Source organism: Leucopleurus acutus (genome assembly GCF_964270905.1).
Source record: "Leucopleurus acutus genome assembly, chromosome: 13".
Taxonomy (NCBI): domain Eukaryota; kingdom Metazoa; phylum Chordata; class Mammalia; order Artiodactyla; family Delphinidae; genus Leucopleurus; species Leucopleurus acutus.
Window position 1 is genome coordinate 87,205,601 of NC_139155.1, and position 23,954 is coordinate 87,229,554.

General features: G+C 46.2%; 1 protein-coding gene across 1 annotated transcript in view; it reads left to right on the forward strand.

Annotated features, from left to right (window-relative positions):
* GLT1D1 (glycosyltransferase 1 domain containing 1) overlaps positions 1-23,620 on the forward strand; it is a 138,010-nt gene extending 114,390 nt beyond the window's left edge. The window contains exon 12 of the mRNA XM_082853312.1: positions 23,190-23,620. Coding sequence (XP_082709438.1) covers positions 23,190-23,279 — 90 coding nt within the window. The 3' untranslated portion in view covers positions 23,280-23,620. The remainder of the gene's footprint in view (positions 1-23,189) is intronic.
* Positions 23,621-23,954: the final 334 nt, after the last annotated feature.

Here is a 23,954-nt window from a genome sequence, read left to right on the forward strand (position 1 = left end):
GAAATCTATGGACTGTGACAGATGTCAGGAGACAAGTATATACAGGTATAAACTGTGGCAACTGGAAGCACCAAATGAGATCATTCCAAGAAATATTTTTGGCTGCTCAGTCTTTGGACTTTATTATTGCTCCATTAAAAAAAAAAAAAGAAGAAAAAAAAAAGCAGGGACTCCCCTTGGTGGCGCAGTGGTTAAGAATCCGCCTGCCAATGCAGGGGACATGAGTTCGAGCCCTGGCCCGGGAAGATCCCACATGCCGCGGAGCAACTGAGCCCGTGCGCCACAACTACTGAGCCTGCACTCTAGAGCCCGCGAGCCACAACTGCTGAGCCCACGAACCACAACTGCTGAGCCCGTGCACCTAGAGCCTGTGCTCCATGACAAGAGAAGCCACCGCAATGAGAGGCCCGCACACTGCAACGAAGAGTAGCCCCTGCTCGCCACAACTAGAGAAAGCCCGCGTGCGGCAATGAAGACCCAAGGCAGCCACAAATAAAATTAATTAATAATTTTTTTAACAAGCAGCCCAAATTAGTTTCTGCTGCTTACACTAAAGAACTCTGACTGAAAAAAATGGAGTCAAAACCATTCTTTTAAAAAATTTTCATCTCATCTCATTCTGTTATTTTTTAAAAAATTGTGATAAAATACGCATAGCATAATATTTAGTATTTAACCATTCATAGGTGCTCAACTTCATGCACTCTCTATACCCAAAACGTTTCATCGTTCCCAACAAAAACTCTCGACCCATTAAACAGTAACTCTCCACTCCTCCCCTGCATCCCCAGTAACTTTTATTCTACTCTCTGTCTCTATGAATTTGCGTATTCTAGGTACCTTGTGTAAGTGGAATGATACAATGTTTGTCCTTCTGTATCTGGCTTATTCTACCAAGCATAATGTTTTCAAGGTCCACCTATGTTGTAGCATGATATCAAATTTTCATTCCTTTTTAGTTTTGTTTTTTGTCCATGCCACTTGGCTTGCAGGATCTTAGTTCCCCAGCCAGGGATTGAACCTGGGTCTTCAGCAGTGAAAGCGCCGAGTCCTAACCACTGGACCACCAGGGAATTACCCTTCATTCCTTTTAATGGCTGAATAGTGTCCCGTTGTAGATACACACCATATTTGTTTATCCACTCATCTCTTGTTGGACACTTGGGTTGTTTCTGCCTTTTGAATATTGTGAATAATGCTTCTAGGAACGTGGGTATATAAATAACTGAGTCTCTGCTTTTAATTCTTCAGAATCCTTCTTGCTGATCCCTTACAAAGGCACCATGCTGAAAAACAGCACACACAGCTTCTTATTTCTCTTACTGAACAAGTGTTGATGAATCTGAATTTAATTGTCTCTACTTTACTTTGGGGTTCTTCTAAATCATTAGTTTTTCAGCAAAGCTCTTTCATTATTTCCAGGATATTATATGCTCATTTGTAACTAGGGACCTCAGCAAAGCCATTCCCTTCCTGCTTCCTTCCCCATCCCCCTGTGAAAACTTACCCGTCCTGTGTGCCACCTCTCCAAGGCTTGCAAAGTAATAACAGCCAATCTTACTGAATCATGTCAAAAATAATGGATTAACATCACTCTTCCCTGGGAACACATTTGCATCTGCTTAGGACCTGAAGCATCTTAACTTAAAGCAATGTCAACTGCAGGGATTTCTGGCATCCAGCTACCTAGTTGGTGGGGAGGATAATTTGAGTTTGAGGACTTTTCTAAGTTAGGAAGCCCCTCATCACAGCAGCTGACCACCAATCTGGCTGACAGCTTTGCACAAAGAAAGATGTGAGGCAGCCCCCAAAGCTGCCCCTGCCCCCAGCCCTGGCTAGCTGCTTGCATCTGCTTTGCCAGGGAGCCCTGTGGGTCCAGCCCCTCTCTCCCACTAACAGTCAGAAAATCCACTCAAACGTCATTTTTGTTTTTAAGAGATGTGACATTTTTTCAGTCAGTGAATGACAAACTGGGTAATTGAAGTGTGTTGGTCTGTGATGATACTCAGATCAGGGGAAGACACAGGGCTCACATTTGAACTTCAGACTTTGGGTGAAAGAGTAGGAATCAGCTTCTGTGTGTGTGTGTGTGCGCGCACACACACACACACACACACACACACCCCTCCCTCCCTCTCTCCCTCTCTCCCTCTCCCCCCTCCCTCTCTCCCTCTCTCCCCCTCTCCCTTTCTCCCTCTCCCCCTCTCCCTTTCTCCCTCTCTCTCTCTCCCTCTCTCCCTCTCTCCCTCTCTCCCTCTCTCCCTCTCTCCCTCTCTCCCTCTCTCCCCCTCCCCCTCTCCCTCCCCCTCTCCCTCTCCCTCTCCCTCTCCCTCTCCCTCTCCCTCTCTCCCCCCAGCTGGTCTCCACAAGTCACAGCTGGTAGCACATGGGTGCCAGCTGGTCCTTTCAGGTGGGTGTTTTGAAGTTTGTTTTAAGTTTTCTTTGTACCTTGTCTGGAGACCAGCACATTCCAGAAGCGCTGCCTGTATTCTTCACCTGTAAGGGGGGTGGAGGGGGAATGGGAAATGCCTCTTTCTCCCAATGGTTCCGTGCTCGTTCACCTCTCGCCAGCCCACGCTAAACACAGCACTCAGAGCTATCTTGTGCACGTTGCAAACAAGATCCTGACCCACCTAAGAGCTTCTCGTTGCTCAGAGAATCAAAACCCATTTCCTGTATCACAGCCACCGAGGTCCCCACCATGTGACCCCACCCACGACTCCAGTCTCATCTCCTGGCACTGCGCACTCAGGGTCCTCCCTGCCCTCTCTCCTTAGCCCCTCTGGCCTTCCTCCTGTCCCTCGGGCATGCTCCCCCTTGGCCCCTGTGGTCCTCTCTCCTGCGATAACCAGCCCCCCGCCCCGTGCTCAGAAGGCTGGCTCCAGGGTCACATCCTGTACAGAGACCTCGTGGTCCACCTTCTCCAAAGAGACTCTCAGGACTTCACTGTATCGCCAGGTTTATCCTCTTCACGGCACGTGTCAGTGTCTGAAATGACCCACAGTCCATTTACTGCTTTCCTCGCTCACTCTCAGCCCCCATCTCCACCCCTTACAACGAACGAGAGCCCTGTGCGGGATCCCACACCGCTAACGCTGCCCGGCCAGCAGAGGGCGCTCGAAGGAGACGTGGAAGATGAATGAATCCTTGTACACCTGTAATTGTATAATATTGTACATCAACTATGCTTCAATTTTAAAAAAGTAGTTTATTAGTTGAAACCTCAACATTTAATTGAAAAAAGGTTAAGAATAAATAAAACGGTGAGTACGAATACAAACAAAAGGAATGAAGGGATGGCTAAGCACCTTGTGGAGCTGCCAGAAAATTAAGTGACGTAAGCTCCTAGCACCGGGGCTGGGCATGCAGTTGGGGCCACATTAATGTCATCTGTCATTATTACAGTTGAAGTTTCATTGGAAGGTAGAGCTCACATCTGGGCCACAGTTCAACTTGGTGCGGGTTTCGGAATGTTTTTTAAAACTGAGCCACTCATAAAATGTTGGAGGGCTTATGTCAAATCCTGATTTCTAGATTCTTTGCCACTCCCTCTCATCACCCCCCGCCCCGCATCAGAAAGTCTGGCGACACCAGACTCACATGTCTCTGGCAGCAGCTGGCCGAGGTGCTGCGTTTCCCTGGGGGTGTCTGGCCTGCCTCACCACCGCTGGCACTGTTGGCCCGGCCCCCCGGAGCATCTGAGTCTTCAGGACGAGTGGGCGCCTGGTGATCCTAGCAGGAGCCCTGATTCCTCAGGGTCTACCTCTCTGAATCAAGGGCAGGGCTGAGGCAGGGGAACTGCAGTAAATCTGCGCTCTCTTTCCTGACACTCCAGAGCCCCAGACGCATCCTCGGGCTCCTCATGGCTATGTGGTCTGGGCTGCAAAGCTGCAGTGCCTGGGTTTCCCTGAAGCAGACCGGGGGCGGGGGTGGGGGTGGGTGGTCCCGGATCTGGCTGACGCGTCTGTGGGTGATGCTTCCCCAGCCCCCAGCTCTTTGCACCCATGTGAGCACGGGCGGCTTAACATCCCTGCGATAACTCAGCGAGGGGCCCTTCTGACGCAGGAGTGGTCCACGGAGCGATTAGAATGGAAAAGTGGAGGCTGCTCCTGGCTAGGAAGCTTCCCACTGTGTCACCCTGGAAATCTATGCTGCTGCCGGATGCTGGGCGAGGGGCTCGCCCTGGGGGCCCTTTTTTTTTTTAACATCTTTATTGGAGTATAATTGCTTTACAATGGTGTGTTAGTTTCTGCTTTATAACAAAGTGAATCAGCTATGCATATACATATGTTCCCATATCTCTTCCCTCTTGCGTCTCCCTCCCTCCCTATCCCACCCCTCTAGGTGGTCACAAAGCACCGAGCTGATCTCCCTGCGCTATGCGGCTGCTTCCCACTAGCTATCTACCTCACGTTTGGTAGTGTATATATGTCCATGCCTCTCTCTCGCTTTGTCACAGCTTACCCTTCCCCCTCCCCGTATCCTCAGGTCCATTCTCTAGTAGGTCTGTGTCTTTATTCCCGTCTTGCCCCTAGATTCTTCATGACTTTTTTTTTTCTTAGAGTCCATATATATGTGTTAGCATACGGTATTTCCTTTTCTCTTTCTGACTTACTACACTCTGTATAACAGACTCTAGGTCCATCCACCTCAGTACAAGTAACTCAATTTTGTTTCTTTTTATGGCTGAGTAATATTCCATTGTATATATGTGCCACATCTTCTTTATCCATTCATCTGTCAGTGGACACTTAGGTTGCTTCCATGTCCTGGCTATTGTAAACAGAGCTGCAATGAACATTTTGGTACATGACTCTTTTTGAATTATGGTTTTCTCAGGGCATATGCCCAGTAGTGGGATTGCTGGGTCATATGGTAGTTCTATTTGTAGTTTTTTAAGGAACCTCCATACTGTTCTCCATAGTGGCTGTATCAGTTTACATTCCCACCAACAGTGCAAGAGGGTTCCCTTTTCTCCACACCCTCTCCAGCATTTATTGTTTGTAGATTTTTTGATGATGGCCATTCTGACCCGTGTGAGATGATATCTCATTGTAGTTTCGATTTGCATTTCTCTAATGATTAGTGATGTTGAGCATTCCTTCATGTGTTTGTTGGCCGTCTGTGTATTTTCTTTGGAGAAGGGGCTCTTTGAAAGTGGCAGAGTCAAATGCGCTCTGTGGAAAGGGGACAGAATTGTCCCGCGCATGCTCATTCTTGTGTTAAAGGCTCATTGTTATAATTCGCCAGCAAAACTAGGGTGTGTCTTTTCCAGATGCCTCCGGATAAAGTATTGGTTGGTAAGGAGCTTTCTCTGCAGCAGAAAAAAACTCTTCCCCCATCCTGTTTGGTCTAAGACCACTCTTTTCTGAGGTTCATACTGGTCACAGTAAATATTTTATGTTCAACAGGCTTTTTATAAGGGCTTAAGTCTCACGGTTGCAGAATTTTCTCTCTAGTCGATGCTTCCTGACGACATATTAGCAGGCACTTTAGTCTCATCAATAAATAGCTTGTCTCCAAGCTATACTTTCAGGAAGATTTGCTTCAGGGAAGCATCCCTGCAGACAGCTAATTCCATCTGTGGAGTGTGACTTCTTGTTATAACCTCATGGATTGATTTATATCATCTCTATAAGCTTAGGGGACTCATTTTGGGGGGTTCATCCAGTATTCTTTGGTTGCTAGCGACAGAAATTAATGTTGACTAATTGTTTTCCCTTGGGTCAGCGTTCTTGCTTTTTTTTTTTTTTAATTTGCATTGGAGTAGAGTTGATTTACAGTGTTGTGTTAGTGTCAGGTGTACAGCAAAGTGATTCAGTCATACATACAAATATATCTCTATCATTTTTGATTTTGACTAATTTAAAGAGAAACAGCCTTTATGGGTATCTTACAAAATAAAAACTGGGGGAGTGATAAATGAGGAGTTTGGGATTAACAGATGCACACTATTGTACATAAAATAGATAATCAACAAGGACCTACTGTAGAGCACAGGGAACTCTACTCAGTACTCTGTAATAACCTATATGGGGGAAGAATCTAAAAAAGAATGGGTATATGTATATTTATAACTGAAGCACTTTGCTGTACACTTGAAATTAACACAACATTGTAAATCAACTATACCCAGATATAAAATAAAAATTAAATTAAAAAATAATTAAAAAGATAATAATAGATTTTTTTAAAAAGGGAAATTAGGCTGAAAACTAGACTTAAAATGGACAGGAAAGGGGCTTCCCTGGTGGTGCAGTGGTTGAGAATCTGCCTGCTAATGCAGGGGACACGGGTTCGAGCCCTGGTCTGGGGAGGTCCCACATGCCGCAGAGCAACTGGGCCCGTGAGCCACAATTACTGAGCCTGCGCGTCTGGAGCCTGTGCTCCGCCACAAGAGAGGCCTCCATAGTGAGAGGCCCGCGCACCGCGATGAAGAGTGGCCCCACTCGCCACAACTAGAGAAAGCCCTTGCACAGAAACGAAGACCCAACACAGCAAAAATAAATAAATTAATAAACTCCTACCCCCAACATCTTCTTTAAAAAAAAAAAAAAAAGGACAGGAAAGGACCAAGGGATCACAACATGCGTAGGGTGCAGAAACTGGGGGCACCTAGGTGGACATCCTTTGAGTGGAGGAGATCCAGGCATCTTGATTGACAGCTCCACCAGAGCATCTGTTAGGGGAGATGTAGCTCCTCCGAAGGAAATTGGCGATGCTGTCACCGGATTCAGGGTGATACCAAAACAGCAAAACAGCACATGACCACCATGCCCTCTTTTATTTTTTTTTAATTTTTAAATTCTTCGGACATAATGCAATGCCTTTCAAAAGGCAACTTTTCAATACAAACTTTAAAATTAATAATACCAGCTTTTTCTCTCTAAAACTTGCTGTAGCAAGTCGAGGTGCCTTATTCTGGCATTCACAATTTAGAAAAATGTTTTTTGCAAGCTTCATAGAAAAACATTTGAGCAAATTAAAAATCATTGCAGCAATGTACAGAGTTCTCACATTCCTTTGATTTCGCCCTTCTTTTTTGATTTCTACATCTTTTATATTATGAGAAGACATTACCAAAGAAAAGACAATAAATTACTACAAAAGACAACATTGGTGCTTAGGGAGAAAGGATAGTGAAAATCGGCTCTTTTATGTGACCAAAGAATCTATTTAATGTCCTTATTAATGTGAACTGAACCTAAAAATGTGAACATCTAGGTGTATATATATATATATATGTATATATATATATATATGTATATATATATATGTATATATATATATATATAGTTTAATTCCAGTTTCACCTGCATTAGATAAACTGTCTTGTAACTTCCTTCTTAAGGAATAATTGTTATATGTTCATTTCTATTCCTCAATTTCTCACTAACCTTCAGATCATTTTGGAGTAAATAGTACAGTAAGGTATTATACAAACAGGAAACATGTAAGTACTACAGTAAGGCATTATACTATATACCCTCATTTTAAATTTAATTTTATTTATTTTTTAATTGAAGTATAGTTGATTTACAGTGTTGTGTTAATTTCTGCTGTACATCAAAGTGACTCAGTTATACACCTATATACGTTCTTTTTTTAAATATTCTTTTCCATTATGGTTTATCCCAGGATATTGAATATAGTCCCCTTTGCTATACAGTAGGACCTTGTTGTTTATCTATTCTAAATGCAATAGTTTGCATCTACCAACCCCAAACTCCCAGTCCGACCCTCTCCCTCCCCACCCCCTTGGCAACCACAAGTCTGTTCTCTATGTCTGTGTGTTTGTTTCTGTTTCGTAGATAGGTTCATTTGTGTGTGTACATAGGCCTCCCATTTCCTTGGGTGTCAGAATCCCCCACCAGCGGCCGGCAGGCGCCCTACTTGTCGGGAGACACTAAGTCTGCGTCTTTCCACACCGCCATCTTGACTCCGCCCTCCATAGACTTTTTAATGGTGGCCATTCTGACCGGTGTGAGGTGATACCTCACTGTAGTTTTGTTTGCATTTCTCTAATAATTAGTGTTGTTGAGCATCTTTCCACTATGCCCTCTTTTAACTGATCCTCTCTTGATGGACGTAGTGGTTGTATTCAAAATATTTAATAACTAGTACTAACCCTGACCAATTAGAGTGGACCTGGCTATACACACCTGCAGGGGCCCAGCAGCTGATGCCCCACTGCAGGTACACACAGCTGCACTCTTACAGAACTTTTCCCCTCTCCTGAAAGCTGGGGAAGTAAAAATAAGCACATACTGGTTTCTTGTTTGCACTGTCTTCCTTCTCTGTGTCTTCATCTCTGGATAATTTTGGAGCCTGTATGTCTAACAGGATGAGCCCTGGGTTAGGAATTCTGACATTCTGTCATTTCGACTCATCTTCAATCAGGTCTTGTTGTTTTACCTGGGGTCTCAGGGTTCCCACTGTAAAACTGGGGCAAGGGACTTTTAAATCCAGTTGAACTCAGCAAGTTTCTTAAGGTCTGGTTCACCTAGCATCTCTCAGCAACGGGTAACCAAGTCATTAATTGTAGAAATCTACGTGCCCTGAATGAGGCGGCCACTCAGAATCCGGCTGTTCCCTTAGATTGAACAGCAAGATCGCCTAAAGTTGGAGATTTCGGTCTCTCACGTGGATAAAAGTTAAAAGTACACGCACTAGTGCCTGTTTAGCATCTCTGCTGTCAGAGCTAGCTTTACACAGAAACCTTCCCCTCCAAAAAAACAAAACAAAACAAAATAACAGCTTAATGTCTCAGCCATTTAGAAACCAAACCACTGGTATGTTTACTAATGAAATGTTTCATGCTCTTTGGAGCCTTTGAGAGGAGAAAAGACAAATGCTCAGGCCAATCTATAAATCACGTTAAATAATTTCCGTTCCTTTCCAAGGAAACTTTTTTCACCCTCTGTGTGTTATATTATCTGTGTGCAGCAGACACTGGCAGACGGGAAAATGACAGGACACTTCAAGCAAATGTAATGGAGTAGCTCCAAATATTATATCAAAATAAATGAAGTGAATAATGCAGGAGTGTATTCCTGGGTCTGTTTTCACAACAATAACCACTGTGTGAACCACACACCACAGGCCATTCAGATGGACAGCTGAATGTAAAGGTGCCACTGTGATGTATTACGTACCAGGAGGCAATAGGCAGCTTCAATTGCTGTATTTAATTTCAGTAATTCTTTGCGTCCACGAACTGGGAAGAAACAGGAGTGGAGGGGAGAATGAGAGTTACAGCCCCTTTGAGCCCAAGTTTTTGCTTTAGGTTCCATCAAATAGCCCAGACAGGTGCTTGGTTTTTTTGGGGTTTTTTTGTTTTTTTAGTTTTATTGAAGTATAGTTGATTACAATGTGGTGTTAATTTGTGCTGTACAGCATAGTGACTCTTATCCATATACATTCTTTTTCATATTCTTTTCCATTATGGTTTATCACAGGGTATTGAATATAGTTCCCTGTGCTATACAGTAGGACCTTGTTGTTTATCCATTCTATATATACTAGTTTGCATCTGCTAATCCCAAATTCCCAATCCATCCCTCTCCCACCCCACCGCTCCTTGGCAACCACAAGTCTGTTCTCTATGTGTGTGAGTCTGTTTCTGTTTCGTAGATACGTTGATTTGTGTCGTATTTTAGATTCCACATATGATATCATATGATATTTGTCTTTGACTCACTTCGTTTGGTATGATCATCTCTAGGTCCATTCATGTTACTGCATGGGTTCTTGGGTTTTAACTCTTCTGGATCTATTGGTGGGACCCCCTCTGTTTTCTGAGGGAACATTACTCAGAAATTAGCGGCTCCCTTTGGGGTGGACCTTTGTCGTCTTTTGATTGTGCAACACCGGTGATCCCTTTAGGGAAGCCCTCACTGTTCTCTGCTGTAGAAGCTGAAGGAGTAAGATTCTGTCTCTGACAGCGAGGGGCCAGCACGTGGCCTGGACTTGGCCAAGCTGATTCTTTCTCCAAGATTCTGATTCTTGAGTAACAGGTACAGGGAGGTGGGGGATATAGGAGGTCACACCTGTGGCCGGGACATTAAGTGGCTTTTGTCACCTTTGCCGTGGTTTCCACTATCTGGGTCTCTGCAGCCCCCTTAGTCCCTGCTCATTTCCCAGGATTTTATCCCTGTCTCTGATATCTTTCCAATAATGGGTCAATTTCCGTTGCTTGCCACCAAGAAAACTGACCATCTTAAATAAGCTTCTTAGGAGAAAATGCCATTTTTTTGCCACAGGGAAAGAGAGGTGAGGTATTTTTAAAACACCCTGGGGCTGAAGATAAGAAGACAGTATGCCAAACACTCATTAAACTCTTGCTGTGTCAGAAATGGTTCTAAGTAGTTTGTGCCTATTAGCTCAGTGCTCACAATTATATTTTAAGGGAGTTCACTATTATTTCCATTTTACAGATTAGAAAATGAAAGGTGAGAGATGATCAGTTACTTAAGTGCATCAAAGTAGAAAAGTGGAAGGGCCAGGAATTGAACCCAGGGAGTCTGGGTCTAGTTCTTGCCTCTTAAGGATATTCCATTGCCTCTCTTGAACGGTAAAACTGCCCACACCCAAGATAATGCCAAACAATGAGGCAGCTCGGGAAAGCCTCTTACTGTGGTCACAAGAATAGTGACTTCTTTGGTGGACAAGGTTTATTTTGATGCTCCTGTGGGTTCTCTCTGCATCCTCTCCAAACAAGGTACCTGAGAGCAATTTCCCATCCCTATTGCCAGTGGTATCACATCACTTAGATAGCATAGTAGGCTAGAAATATTATTAATCTGGATATAAGGGAGGTGGTACTTGCTGCTTTGGGCAATTATCTGTCAGCCGTGCACCCTCTGTATAGATCCTGGCTAAGCTTCCTGTACCTGTCCCTCTCAAACCCTGTAGAATTAATATTCCTCTATCCAAGGACATCATTATATAGTCACATCAACGCCTTGCACACATGTTACTTTGTCATTTTCATACTGTCAGTGGACAGAGAGCATAGCAAAAATGCCTAGAATTTTACTCCAAATGGCATGTGAGAGTTAGGAGCTCTGGTTACTCAGAGTCATCTCTGGAATCAGGAAAGGTGCTTTTGGGGTAATTTCACCGCAGCACAGCTGGGGATGCAGGAGGCTTGGGAAGCTTTCCTTGGGGCTTCCCACAATGCTGACAGACCACTGCCACCATCTCTCTTGGGGAAGGAGGAGCCTTTTTGATTATCACCCAGCCCAGACCTCTGGAATCCGTTAATAACGATTTACCCTTTGTGTTGACTGCAGAATTCGGAACTTGTGTAAGATTTATGCATAAGGTTACTCCTTGCCGCTCCCACCCCAAGCTTCAGCCTCTGTTCTTCATGGGATTACTTAAGCTTTACCCGGCTACCTTTTCTCCAGGTATAGCTTTTCTGGCTTGGCCAACCTCCCTCTAATCTTGCAGATTTGGAAATACAACCCAGTTACTCTCAATGTCTCCCAATTACCGTCCAGGTCTCGCATCTAGATGAGCACGTATTTTTATTCTTCTTTATTCTCCATTGGGTTGATAAGCACCATGGACAGGTGTACTTATCATTACCTTGTGATAATGACCAAGTTGAGTGAGTTCTGGGCTCAGCCTTGGTGTCATAAATGCGTGATCGCCTGCGCAGCCCAGTTAACAGATTGAGAAGCTGCAATTAATACGATAACGTTTCACACAGGACATTTCATCAGCAGATATAAATCACAAGGAACATGCATTGTGTTCGGCTAAGGTGAATTCAACTGAATCACTGAGAAGTTTTGGTCTCACTGGGACAGCTGAATGCCTTGAAAACAAAAGTAGAAAATGAAGGAATTAAAGTGAGTCTTTTTTTTTAACGATTTTTTTTTGATGTGGACCATTTTTAAAGTCTTTATTGAATTTGTTACAATATTGTTTATGTCTTTTTGGTTTTTTGGCCGTGAGGCATGTGGGATCTTAGCTCCCCGATAAGGGATCAAACCCACACTCCCTGCAATGGAAGGTGAAGTCTTAACCACTGGACCGCCAGGGAAGTCCCCTAAAGTGAGTCTTATCTGTAGCAGACACACACAGATGTAAGTTGGGATTGTCACCTTGAGTTACTGTGTGTATGTGTGTACATACATGCCACATGTATCTGTGGAACAGGGATTAAGAATGCAGGCTCTGGAGGTGGCCTGTCTTATTTCATATCCTGGGTCTGCTACTTATGAGATGTACGCTCTTGGGCAAGTGCCAAGGAACTCAGCATGTGAGCCCAGGCATTCTGGCCGCAAGTCCAGGCCTTGAGCCACCATGCTGTACTGCTTCTCCAGCATACGTAATAAGTCAAGAAGACAAAACAAATATCCTTCCCGCTCCACCTTTTGTCCTCTGATTCTTTCCAGAGTCAAACAGAGTTACTAGTTTCTTAGCTTTTAAGATTTATTATTGTTTTTATTTTTTAATTGAAATATAGTTTCAGGTGTACTGTACAATGACTTGATATTTGCATAATTATGAAATGATCACCACAATACGTCTAGTAACCCTGTCCCCATACAAAGTTATTACAATATTATTGACCGTATTCCTTATGCTGTATATTACACCCCCATGACATTTAATATATGAATACAGGTTTGTACCTCTTAATCCCCTTCACCTGTTTTGCCCCCCACGCTCTCCCCTCTGGCAACCACCTCTTTCTTCTCTGTTTCTATGCATGTTTTTTTGTTTTGCTTTTTAGATTCCACATATAAGTGAGATTGTGGTATTTGTCTTTCTCTGACTCATTTCACTCGGCATAATACCCTCTAGATTCATCCACGTTTTCACAAATGGCAATATTTCATTCTTTATTATGGCTGAGTAATATTCCATTGTGTATATATAGTGTTTCTCTTTGTGTATGGTGTGAGGAAGTAGTCCAGTTTGATTCTTTTGCATGTAGCTGTCCATTTCCCCCAACACCATTTATTAAAGAGGTTGTCCTTTTTCCACTGTATATTCTTGCCTCCTTTGACATAGATTAATTGACCATAGAAGTGTGGGTTTAGTTACTGGTTTCTTATGTATTGCTCCAGTAATAATAGATTTTGATTAAGCGTGACCTGGCCCTAGTCCTTATATCTGCATGTTTGACTTAATGATAGAACACAGAGTGTTCCATATTATATAAAGACGTCCTTCATTCCTTTTAGTATGCTTTACATAAACTCCACGGCACAGAGCTGTCCCTGGTGTGAGACACGGTGTGGGCAGTCCTGCTAGAGTTGACATCATGCTGGTGAACAGGGGGGTGGGCAGCTCAGCCAACACCCAGATTGACTTTTCCAGAGCCACCCACAGTGACAGCATCCCCTTGATGGCTGTGGTGGCACTGTGGCCAACGTCTTCCCCAGAGACACCTATTTCGATGATGATAGAAGGGGGTTCCTGGGATCCTGTGGTGACTTCATATGTCCAGGGAAGACCCCACGGACCCCCTGTAACCATGGAAACTATAGAATCCTATGTGGCAACAGGAAGCCACACTGACTCTGGAGACTAAAGAATCATCATGGCCTTACCAACGTGTATCAGTTGGCTATTGCTGCGTAACATCCAAGCACAGAAATCCAATTGCCTAAATTAATAAATATTTCTTTAGTTCCTGCGTCTGTGCATTGGCTGGACATTTCTTCTGATCTTGGTTGGGCTTACTGAGGTTCCTATGTCAGTTGGTGAGTCGACTGTTAGATCGATTTTGCTGATTTTGGCTGGACTCTCGGGTGTCTGGGGCCTTGACAGGACGACTGGATTTCCTTTACTGCCCTACATGACTCATGCTCTGGCAGGCTACCCCAGGCTTGTTGACAGCGAGGCAGCGAGCTCCAAAGAGTGAGGTGGAGCAGATCCCTTGAGACGTAGGTGTGGGAAAGGCGCAGTGTCACTCCCACTGCACTTCGCGGCTAAAGCAGGCGACGAGACGAGCTCACATCCACAGGTGGGGAAATACACTCTACCTCTTAACAGGAGGCGCGTCAGAGTCATGATGCAGATGGTGTGACCCACGGGGAAAAGAATCGGAGCCTCTTTCTGCAGTCAGGGCCTCACACCGGTAGAGTATACTGTCCCAGAAGCTTGGAGACACTTACGGGTTGAGAAAAGGCCTTGGAAGCCTGTACTGACCCCTTGGGGCCTGAGAGCTGGTTATAACCCAGAGACCCAGAGGAGCCCCATGGACTCTGTAGCCAGTTCCCTGTTTATGGACATTTGATAGATTGTTTCCAGGGTTCTGTCATTCAAAAGAGCTCTGCAAGAAATATCCTTAGGCCTACATCTGTCTTTGTGCAAATGTGCAGGTCCAGTTGTGGGATAAATCGCCTAGTGTACTTTGGAGAGAGAAGCTTTCTTTGTGGGGGGAGCGCTTGGTGAGGTACCTAAATAACTCCGCACAGGCTCCATACAAGAACGGATCTCCTAGAGGCTGATCCATCATCGGAGGCACCAGTGTCCGGGACCAGCGGCCGTGCTCTGCACCCAACCTCTACTCATCACCCCTCCCCAGCATTCAGCGTTGGTCCTCCCGACAGCGTTCCACTGAGTGCTTCTCCCGAGGATCCCTCTGCCGGGTGTGCTGAGCCAAGGGCTGCATTAAATCAGGTCTCGGTTGAGTGGCTCAATAATGCAGAGCATCCCGGATCCAGTGCTGCGAGCCAGGGCTGTTGCTTAAAGAGAGCATTCTTTGCCCACCTCTGACCTCAGGAACCTCAGAAACCTACAAGCAGCTCATGCAGCTCAATATCAAAAATACAAACAACCCAATCCAAAAATGGGCAGAAGACCTAAATAGACATTTCTCCAAAGAAGATATACAGATTGCCAACAAACACATGAAAGGATGCTCAACATCACTAATCATTAGAGAAATGCAAATCAAAACTACAATGAGGTGTCACCTCACACTGGTCAGAATGGCCTACGTCAAAAAATCTACAAACAATAAATGCTGGAGAGGGTGTGGAGAAAAGGGAACACTCTTGCACAGCTGGTGGGAATGTGAATTGGTACAGCCACTATGGAGAACAGTATGGAGGTTCCTTAAAAAACTACAAATAGAACTGCCATACGACCCAGCAATCCCACTACTGGACCTATACCCTGGGAAACCATAATTCAAAAAGTGTCATGTACCACAATGTTCACTGCAGCACTATTTACAATAGCCAGGACATGGAAGCAACCTAAGTGTCCATCAACAGATGAATGGATAAAGAAGATGTGGCACATATATACAATGGAATATTACTCAGCCATAAAAAGAAACAAAATTGAGTTATTTGTAGTGAGGTAGATGGACCTAGAGTCTGTCATACAGAGTGAAGTAAGTCAGAAAGAGAAAAACAAATACATATGTTAACACATATATATGGAATCTAAAAAAGAAAAAAAAAAGGTCATGAAGAACCTAGGGCAAGACAGGAATAAAGATGCAGACCTACTAGAGAACGGAATTGAGGACACGGGGAGGGGGAAGGGTAAGCTGTGACAGAGTGAGAGAGTGGCATGGGCATATACACACTACCAAACGTAAAATAGATAGCTAGTGGGAAGCAGCCGCATAGCGCAGGGAGATCAGCTCGGTGCTTTGTGACCACCTAGAGGGGTGGGATAGGGAGGGTGGGAGGCAGGGAGATGCAAGAGGGAAGAGATATGGGGATATATGCATATGAATAACCGATTCACTTTGTTATAAAGCAGAAAGTAACACACGATTGTAAAGCAATTGTACTCCAATAAAGATGTTATATAAAAAAGATATAAACGGTATCCATATTGGAAGGGAAGACGTAAAACTCACTATTCGCAGACGACTTGATGATTTATATAGACAATCCTGAAGTCTCCAACCCAAAACAAAAAAAAACCAAACCAAACCAAACCAAAAAAAACACCAGCAAGTGAACACAGAGGACTTCAGGCAAGGTCAGCTTTCTTCCCCGCAGCTGAGGCCACACTGAGGTCCAAGCCCAGACTTCTGCCCACATCTGCCACTCACAGGAGTGGCAGTTGGAACCACGTTCAGTCCTGCTGTTTCCTGACCTTAAGCTGCTTGGTGGGTCAGGGGAGCCGGGACGGGAGCCAGGAAGCACGGCTGAGTGGAACTTGCCTCCTTGGAACTATAGCACCGGCATCTGTATGTCGATACGCATGCTTCAAAGGGTAGATTGGGAGCAGGGCCGCCAGTGGAGCTGGGAGGCCCAGCCAGCACAGAGGCCTTTGGGGAACGTCGGGCTCCTGGGCGACATAGCAAAGAGCAAAGCAGAGACGGTCCGTTCTCGGCTGCCTAATTGGCTCACACCAGCTATGAGGCACTGGCAAGAAAGTCCCCAATCATTCAAGTTGGTAGTGAGAATCCCAATTAGACCTCAAGAGACCTCTTCCCTCTCAAGATACTGTGCTTGTTCTGCTCCTTCGGGCCAAGCTGACACTGGCAACCGAGTCATGCAATCCTTAAAGGGGAAAAATAACCCAGTCGGGCATGCATCCGGTCGCCCCTCCCTCTGTCTTCCTATCTTTACAGGAAGGTTGGCTCTCAGGAATCCAGCCACTCCATAAACCAAGCAGCTTCTACTGGACGCGGCTAGTGTATTCATCAGGTGGGAGGAGGTACTGCTGTAAGGAAGCCAATATAGCAGTTAGTGAAACAGAATCAAGGTCTGTTTCTCGTCAAGAAGGGTCTGGGAGGGTCCGATCCTCTCCAGAGCCACGAGCGTCCTGCAGCCACTCAGGGGCCGTCCCAGGCTCCCTCCAGCCGGTGGTGCTACCTGCCAACGTGTGTCTTCCCCAAATACCGTATGATATCACTTATATGTGGAATCTAAAATATGACAGAATAAATAATAAAAAACAATAAAATAAAATATGACAGAAACAAACCTATCTATGAAACAGAAACAGATTCATGGACGTAGAGAACAGACTTGTGGTTGCCAAGGTGGGGGGGGGGTGGGGATGGATGGAGTGGGAGTTTGGGGTTGGCAGATGCATACTATTACATTTAGGATGGATAAACAACAAGGTCCTACTGTAAAGCACACAGAACTATATATTCAGTATCCTGGGATAAACCGTAATGGAAAAGAATATGAAAGATGAATGTATATATGTACGTATAACTGGATCACTTTGCTGTACAGCAGAAATTAACATTGTAAATCAACTATATTTTAATTAAAAAAAATAAAACCCAAAACAAAAAACATACGTCTTCCTGGTCACGCAGGCAGGATAAGAGAGAGCATGGGGCGCTCGCTCACACTTGCTTCTGACCGCCCCTTCTGGGAGTGACCTGTCATCCCGGTTCACTCGTTGCCAGAACTAGTCACGTGGACCCAACTGGACTGCAAGGCTGGCTGGGAAATGTACCGAGAACAACTGTCTCTACCACAACTTCCATGTGTTAAAACACGCCCAAGTATTTGGGCTCTAGACAAAGAAGGGAAACCCCTCCCTTCCCTGGGGATATGAAAAAGCCAGAGAAATGTCTATTTGTCAGTAGACTTTGGAGGTACTGATTGGAGCACAGCTGGCAGGATTCTGACTAAAGTGAAGACGTCCACACGGGTTGATCTGGGAAGGGGGGGATATTTAATTCTTACCATGCTGCACTCACAGACAGTAAGCCAGCAAGGTCTGTATAGAAAGAGATGAGAAGAGGTATTATCTCCTGTGCCCCTCTTGAGGGCAGGAGTTGCATCAACCTATATTTGTCACCCCTGAAGTGATCGAATCTGAAGACTTGTCTACTGGCCCAGGGGAAGAGGCTGGTGTCACATCTATGAGGCAGCATAGCTACATTATAGTAGTTTCCTAAATTATTATTCAGTTTCCTGGTTTCCACTAGGTGGCCAGCTTAATTTATCAGACTATGCCTTTGTCACTCATGCTCTGTAAACCATTCATTGTCTGTCTGCCCATCCATCCACTCACTCAAACATTCATCCATCCATCTACCCAGCCAAACATTTGTCCATCCATTCAAATATCTAATCATCCATTCATCCCTCCATCCATCCCTCCATCTATCCATCCATCCATCCAGCCAGCCAGCCAGCCAGCCATCCATCCATCCATCTAAAACAGCCATCCATCCATCCAAAAATTTGTCCATCCATTCAAGCATCTATCATCCATCCATCCATCCATCCCTCCACCCCTCCATCCCTCCATCCCTCAAGACAAATGTTTACTGATTGCTGACTCTTGCTAGGCATGGCTCTAGTCATGGAGTACACAGCAGAGGACAGGTAGGACTAGATCCTGTAAAATGGGATGACAAGAGAAGGGGGACTTGAACGGGAGGGGGTGTGAGGCTACTCTAAGGTGGGCAGAGAAAGCCTCACTGAGGATGTGACATACGAGCTGAGACCTGAATGGTAAGGAGGGGTCAAGCCTGTGACAATACGGGAGAACAGAGTTCCAGAAAGGAGAGGCAAAAAGGGCAAAGGCTCCGAGGTGGGGATAAGCGTCTTTCGTTAGAAGAATAGACAGAAGGAAACCAGTGGGGCTGGCGTTGGTGAAGCAAGAGGGGCTGCAGTGGGAAATGAGGGTGGGGTGATGGGCGGCGCTGCATCGCGCTGGACCTGCCGGCCACGGTACAAAGTCCAGGTTTCACTCTAGGATTTATGGGCATCTATTGGAGGGTTTTAAGCTGGGGAGTGACATGATTTGAATTATGCTTTTAAAAGGTCACCCTGTTAATTTTCATTTCGCAAACACTGACTGTCTACTTAGTAGGTTCATTTAAGTGCCATGAAATGCCCTGGAGGCAGGGGGAGCAAAGGAGAGCAAGACAGAAGCTTTCACACTTATGAAACAAACGTCGGCCATCATGCTTTGAGTCCATCAGCGTAACTGGCAGATCTGACTAGGTTGAACGTCAGGGAAAAACCGCCGTGAGCAATTCAAAGTCTGGCTGTCCTGGAGAGAGGAGGGGACACAGGGTCTGCTGGCCCATGGGACTCTTCCATGGGGATCCAGCCAGAGTGATGGGTGGGTTTCCAGGGTGGACCCACACAGTTGGTTTGTGAAGAGATTTGCTACCTCTTCTTCAGCATGAACCTCAGTTTTCTGGGGTCCTGTACCTGTGGTTCCAGGGTCTTCCCGAATGTCCAGAAGGCAAAGCTCATGGGAATGGAATTGTGGGCGGGAGAGGTGAGGAAGCCGGGAAGAGCCAGTAGGGGCCGATCGCTTTGCGGGACCAACATCCATTTTTGCGGCAAAAATATCTTGATTCTCCCTTTGAAGTTGGTCCTCTCTCACTCTGAGTCCCTACTTTTTTGTTTTTTACCCGAGATTTAATGTACATTTATTCTTAACACGTGGACCAAGAGTATAATGGTTTCATACTGAATACAAGATATCCATTAAGCCAAAGAAGGAAAAAAGGAGGAATTTACATCAAGTTTTAGCTACATTGTTTGAAATACAAATATGTAGATTTTATCACTGAAAGAAATCTCAGTCGTGTTTCTTCATCAGAAACTTCAACTGAACCTAGAACTTTTCCACACCTCGATTAGAAAGAAAATAGAACAAAACAAAAACCCAGAAAAAAAAATAAACTATAAGTTGATTGGCTGCTGAAACAGCAAGGCACTAATCTCTCCCCCAGGCTCCAGCTGGAGGGAGATGTCTGTGATGGAGGCCTGAACATTACATCTTGCAGGTGACAGACTTGACTTACGTTCAGCCCGTGACTCCAGTCGGCCAATAGGGGTCAATTGAGGGACTTTATGTGAAAGTGTCAGGACACTTACTGTCTTTACTCGGAGGTTCTTTGCTGTGAAATGCCAAGGATAGGGCTTCCGGAGGCCACTGTATGTATGACCTAAGCCTCAAGTCAAACAGGCAAATACTAAGCCCGGAGTAAGAGAGGGGAGGAGATAGAACCCTGGGTCCAACCATTCCTGAAGCCAGCTTCACCTCCGCTTGTTCAGTCCTATGGAACAATAAATTCCATCCACCTCCCCTATTATTTTTCCTGAAGTCCAGTTAAAAAACAATTTTTAAAATCACTTGCAATGCAAACATCAGGATAGGACTTTTCCCCTCCTAAGGGGACTACTTCCTCCCTGGAGTGGGTAGACTTGTCTCCCTCAAAAGATGTGTTGAAATCCTAACCCTCAGAACCTGTGACTGTGGCCTTATTTGGAAAGAGGGTCTTTGGAAAGAGACAAGGGATTCCAAAGATTGCCAGCGACCAACAGAAGGCAGGGAAGGAGCATGGGACAGATTCTCTCCTTCACAGCCAAGGGAGGAGCCAATTCTATTAACTCCTTGATTTTGGACTTCCGGCCTCCAGAACGAGGAGATAATACGTTCCTGTTGTTTTAAGCCCCCTAGTTTGTGATATACCTCCCAAAAGACATGTAGCCTTTTTTAAAAAAAAAAATCTATCTATCTATTTATTTATTTATGGTTGCGTTGGGTCTTCGTTGCTGCACGTGGGTTTTCTTTAGTTGTGGCGAGCGGGTGCTACTCTTTGTTGTGGTGCGCGGGCTTCCCATAGCGGTGGCTTCTCTTGTTGCATAGCACGGGCTCTAGGTGCGCGGGCTTCAGTTGTGGCACACGGGCTCAGTAGTTGTGGCGTGTGGGCTCAGTAGTTGTGGCTCGCGGGCTCTAGAGCGCAGGCTCAGTACTTGTGGCGCACGGGCTTCGTTGCTCCGCGGCATGTGGCATCTTCCTGGACGAGGGATCGAACCCATGTCCCCTGCATTGGCAGGCGGATTCTCAACCACTTCACCACCAGGGAAGCCCCGAGACACGTAGCCTTAGCACTCTTCAATCCTCCTATGTGAAGGAGGCTAGATTCACAGATTAGCACTCCCCCCCGCCCCCCCCATCATGTGATACACACGTCAGCTGGGGCCAGATGTAGGCAAAATGTATGGTAGAGAACTTAACAGGAAGGCTTCTGGGGCCAGTCAGGGGTCAAACTTGCATCCGGATCTCTGGCCACAGCATCCTCTTCGCTCATCACCCCTCAGGTCGTCCCTGATCCCTGGGCTGGAGGACCTGAGCCGCCCTGGGGGAGCATCCCTGCTTCACCCGCATTCCTGCCGGAGCCTCCACGGCTGCAGCCACAGCAAAGCGGTGGGGGGGGGGGGGCGGGGGGGGGCAGGCATCCCCGGTGGGAGCTAATGACTGCATCTTGGAAAATGACACACGGGGTAGTTAACTCACAGTTCTGAGCTTCCCCAGAGGGAAACAGACAAACCATTCTCTTGCTCTCCCAGGGTGTCCTAGCACAGCCTCATTTGTAAAGTGGGTGTGAAACTGAGGAGAAGGTGAGGCTTTTCTAGGTAAGACACGGTCCTGGAAGCCCAGTGCCCTGGTGGGTCCGCAGAGCAGTCAGCTGCCCTGGGTCTGCACACAAGTTTAGCTGCCCTAGACCTCTGGCCAGAGGCCGGTGTTATGGCCTTAATTGTGTCCCCCCAATTCAGGTTTTGAAGGCCTGACCCCCCAGTAACTAGATGGGACCTTGTTTGGAAATAGGGTCTTTGTGGATGCAGTTAGTTAAGACGAGGTCTTCATGGAACACGGTGGGTTCTACTCCCACTTGCCTGCTGTTCATCTAAAAAGGGGAAATCTGGGCACGCACACGGGCGCATCCTGGGGAAAACACCAGGTGAACATGGAGACAGAGACGGGGTGAAGCGGCTGCGGGACAAGAGACACCAAGGGTGGCTGGCCGCCCCCGGGAGCCGGAGAGGGGCTGCACCAGAGTGTCCCTTAGAGCCTCAGAAGGAACCAGCGCTGTCGACACCTGATCTCAGACTTCCGGCCTCCAGACTGTGGGAGAGCACATTTCTGCTGCTCAAGCCCCCCAGCTTGCGGGACTTTGTTACGGCAGCTGGTAATGGATTGCTCAAGTCTGGGGCACCAAAAGCCGCAGGAAGCCACGGCCTCCACTGGGGGGCGCTGATGATCCCGGGTTCCATGCGCTTGGGGGTCTGGTCTTAGGCAACAGGACCTGAACTCACTGTCTCGGGGAGGGGGGCCGGGGCTTGGCGCGGGAGGTGGAAATGAGCAAAAGCAGGTCAGGCTAGGAGGAACCCAGCAGCATCACTTATTTTATTCACACCCCAAAGACACCCTGTTGAAAAGTCAGTTCGTTAAGACGTTCATAGCATTTCTTTCTCGGGCTCTGGGCGCACAGAGGGCGGTGTGTAAGCTGTGTTCTTTAGGCGATGTTCCCTCTCTTCCCAGGAGGCGCACAGGGGTACGCTCTCCCTTTCCTATAACAATACACTTCTCCTGATTCTGTCTTGAGAACACACAGCTCCCTCCATCTATTTTTGTTTTCTGCCCTTGGGGGTTAGAGACATGGCTGGGGAGGACTATTTCCCTATTAGAGGAGGAACGGTGGCGTAGACGGCAAATGCGAGTTTGCCCTCTGGGCTGGGGAGACTGGGTGTGAAGAGGCCTGCAGGGACGTCTGCCTGGAGACGACAGCAGCAAATTCACCATGTCCAATAAGGGCCACGCTGATTGTAAGCCCCATTTTCCCAGAGTGTCTGCATTTTCAAGAGAAGGCAGAGATCCAGATTTTTTAGGTGAAGTGGCCAAAGTCTTAAATGTTGACTCAGTCTTTTTTCTATTCTGTAACCTGCTTTATTATCCTTCATACAGTTTATGACCATCTGAAAATTATTTCGTTTGCTGTTAATCCCCCCAGCCCCGGCTAGAGGTAAGGTCTTTGAGCGTCGGCCTGGGTCTGTTATATTTACCGCTTCCCTCCTGTATTTGCACTAGTTCCTAGCACACAGGAGGTGCTCAATAAATAGCAGGTGAATAAGTCAGTGACCCATCACTTGATACTGTTTGCACAAAGACAAGGATTTCACGCAACTTCTTTTTCTGGGGAATCGTCTCGGGACTGCATTTGATTATTAGAGGAATCTAAAACTCAACCTTTTTAAAAACACTCCAGCCCAGAGTCACCACGGGCACACACGTGCCTCAGGAAATTGACCTCTGAATGTACGTGTGAGATCCAAAGACAGGACAGAGCCCTTTTTGCTCCAGCCCAAAGGGAGGCTGGACTACACGCTTGCCTGCCGTGGTTCTCACTTACTGCCATCAGTCAGCAGGCTTTTAGCAGAGAACTGCACACGTGATTGATTTTCAAATCCTTTCAGGTCCTGAAGGAGAGATACTTAGCACACAATGTACTTTGTCATCATGTGTCAACATCGCCTCAACGCAGAGAGAGGCATTACGCTGCGTAAGACTGTAATCGGATTGTTGCCGGGATCCGTCAATCTGCTTCTTCATTTCCCCAGAGCTCAGCTTTGGAGAGCCATTTGCCATGGATGCCAGCCGCTGGGAGGGGGTCAGTGTGTAGAAAGACAAAGGACAGCCATAAAGCCGTGGAAGGCAAATTTTATATTTACAGCCGGTAAGTTTATAAATATATATTACATTCTTACTATCTACAATACATTCTGCACGCAGACGGATTTGAGAGGGGGCAGCGGCAGCGTTATGAAATGGAACATCACGCGGGAAAGAATGAAAGAAATGAGGGGGGGGTTACTGAAAGCAAAGGATTATCCTTGAAAAGGGGTGACAGTTTAATCACCCAGCCAGACAATGTAAGTCAAGTGGGGGACAGGAGCAGGTAGCTGATGGCTGCTGGAATCTCAGTCTTAGAGCAAACGGACAGCACCTTAGTTTGGGGGAGAGTGCTGAGGTCGAGGGTGAACTGGTGGAATTTACACACTTGATCTCAGGAGAATTCAATTATATGCATAGAGACTGAAAGAGAGAGAGAGAGAGAGAGAGACAGAGGAAGCAGAGAGATAGGTTCAGAAAGACACAGGGACAGAGAGGCACACAGAGAAAGAGAAACTGACCTTAGAACCCAACACTCGAATAACCCAGCTCTCTGCCCCATAGGTGGT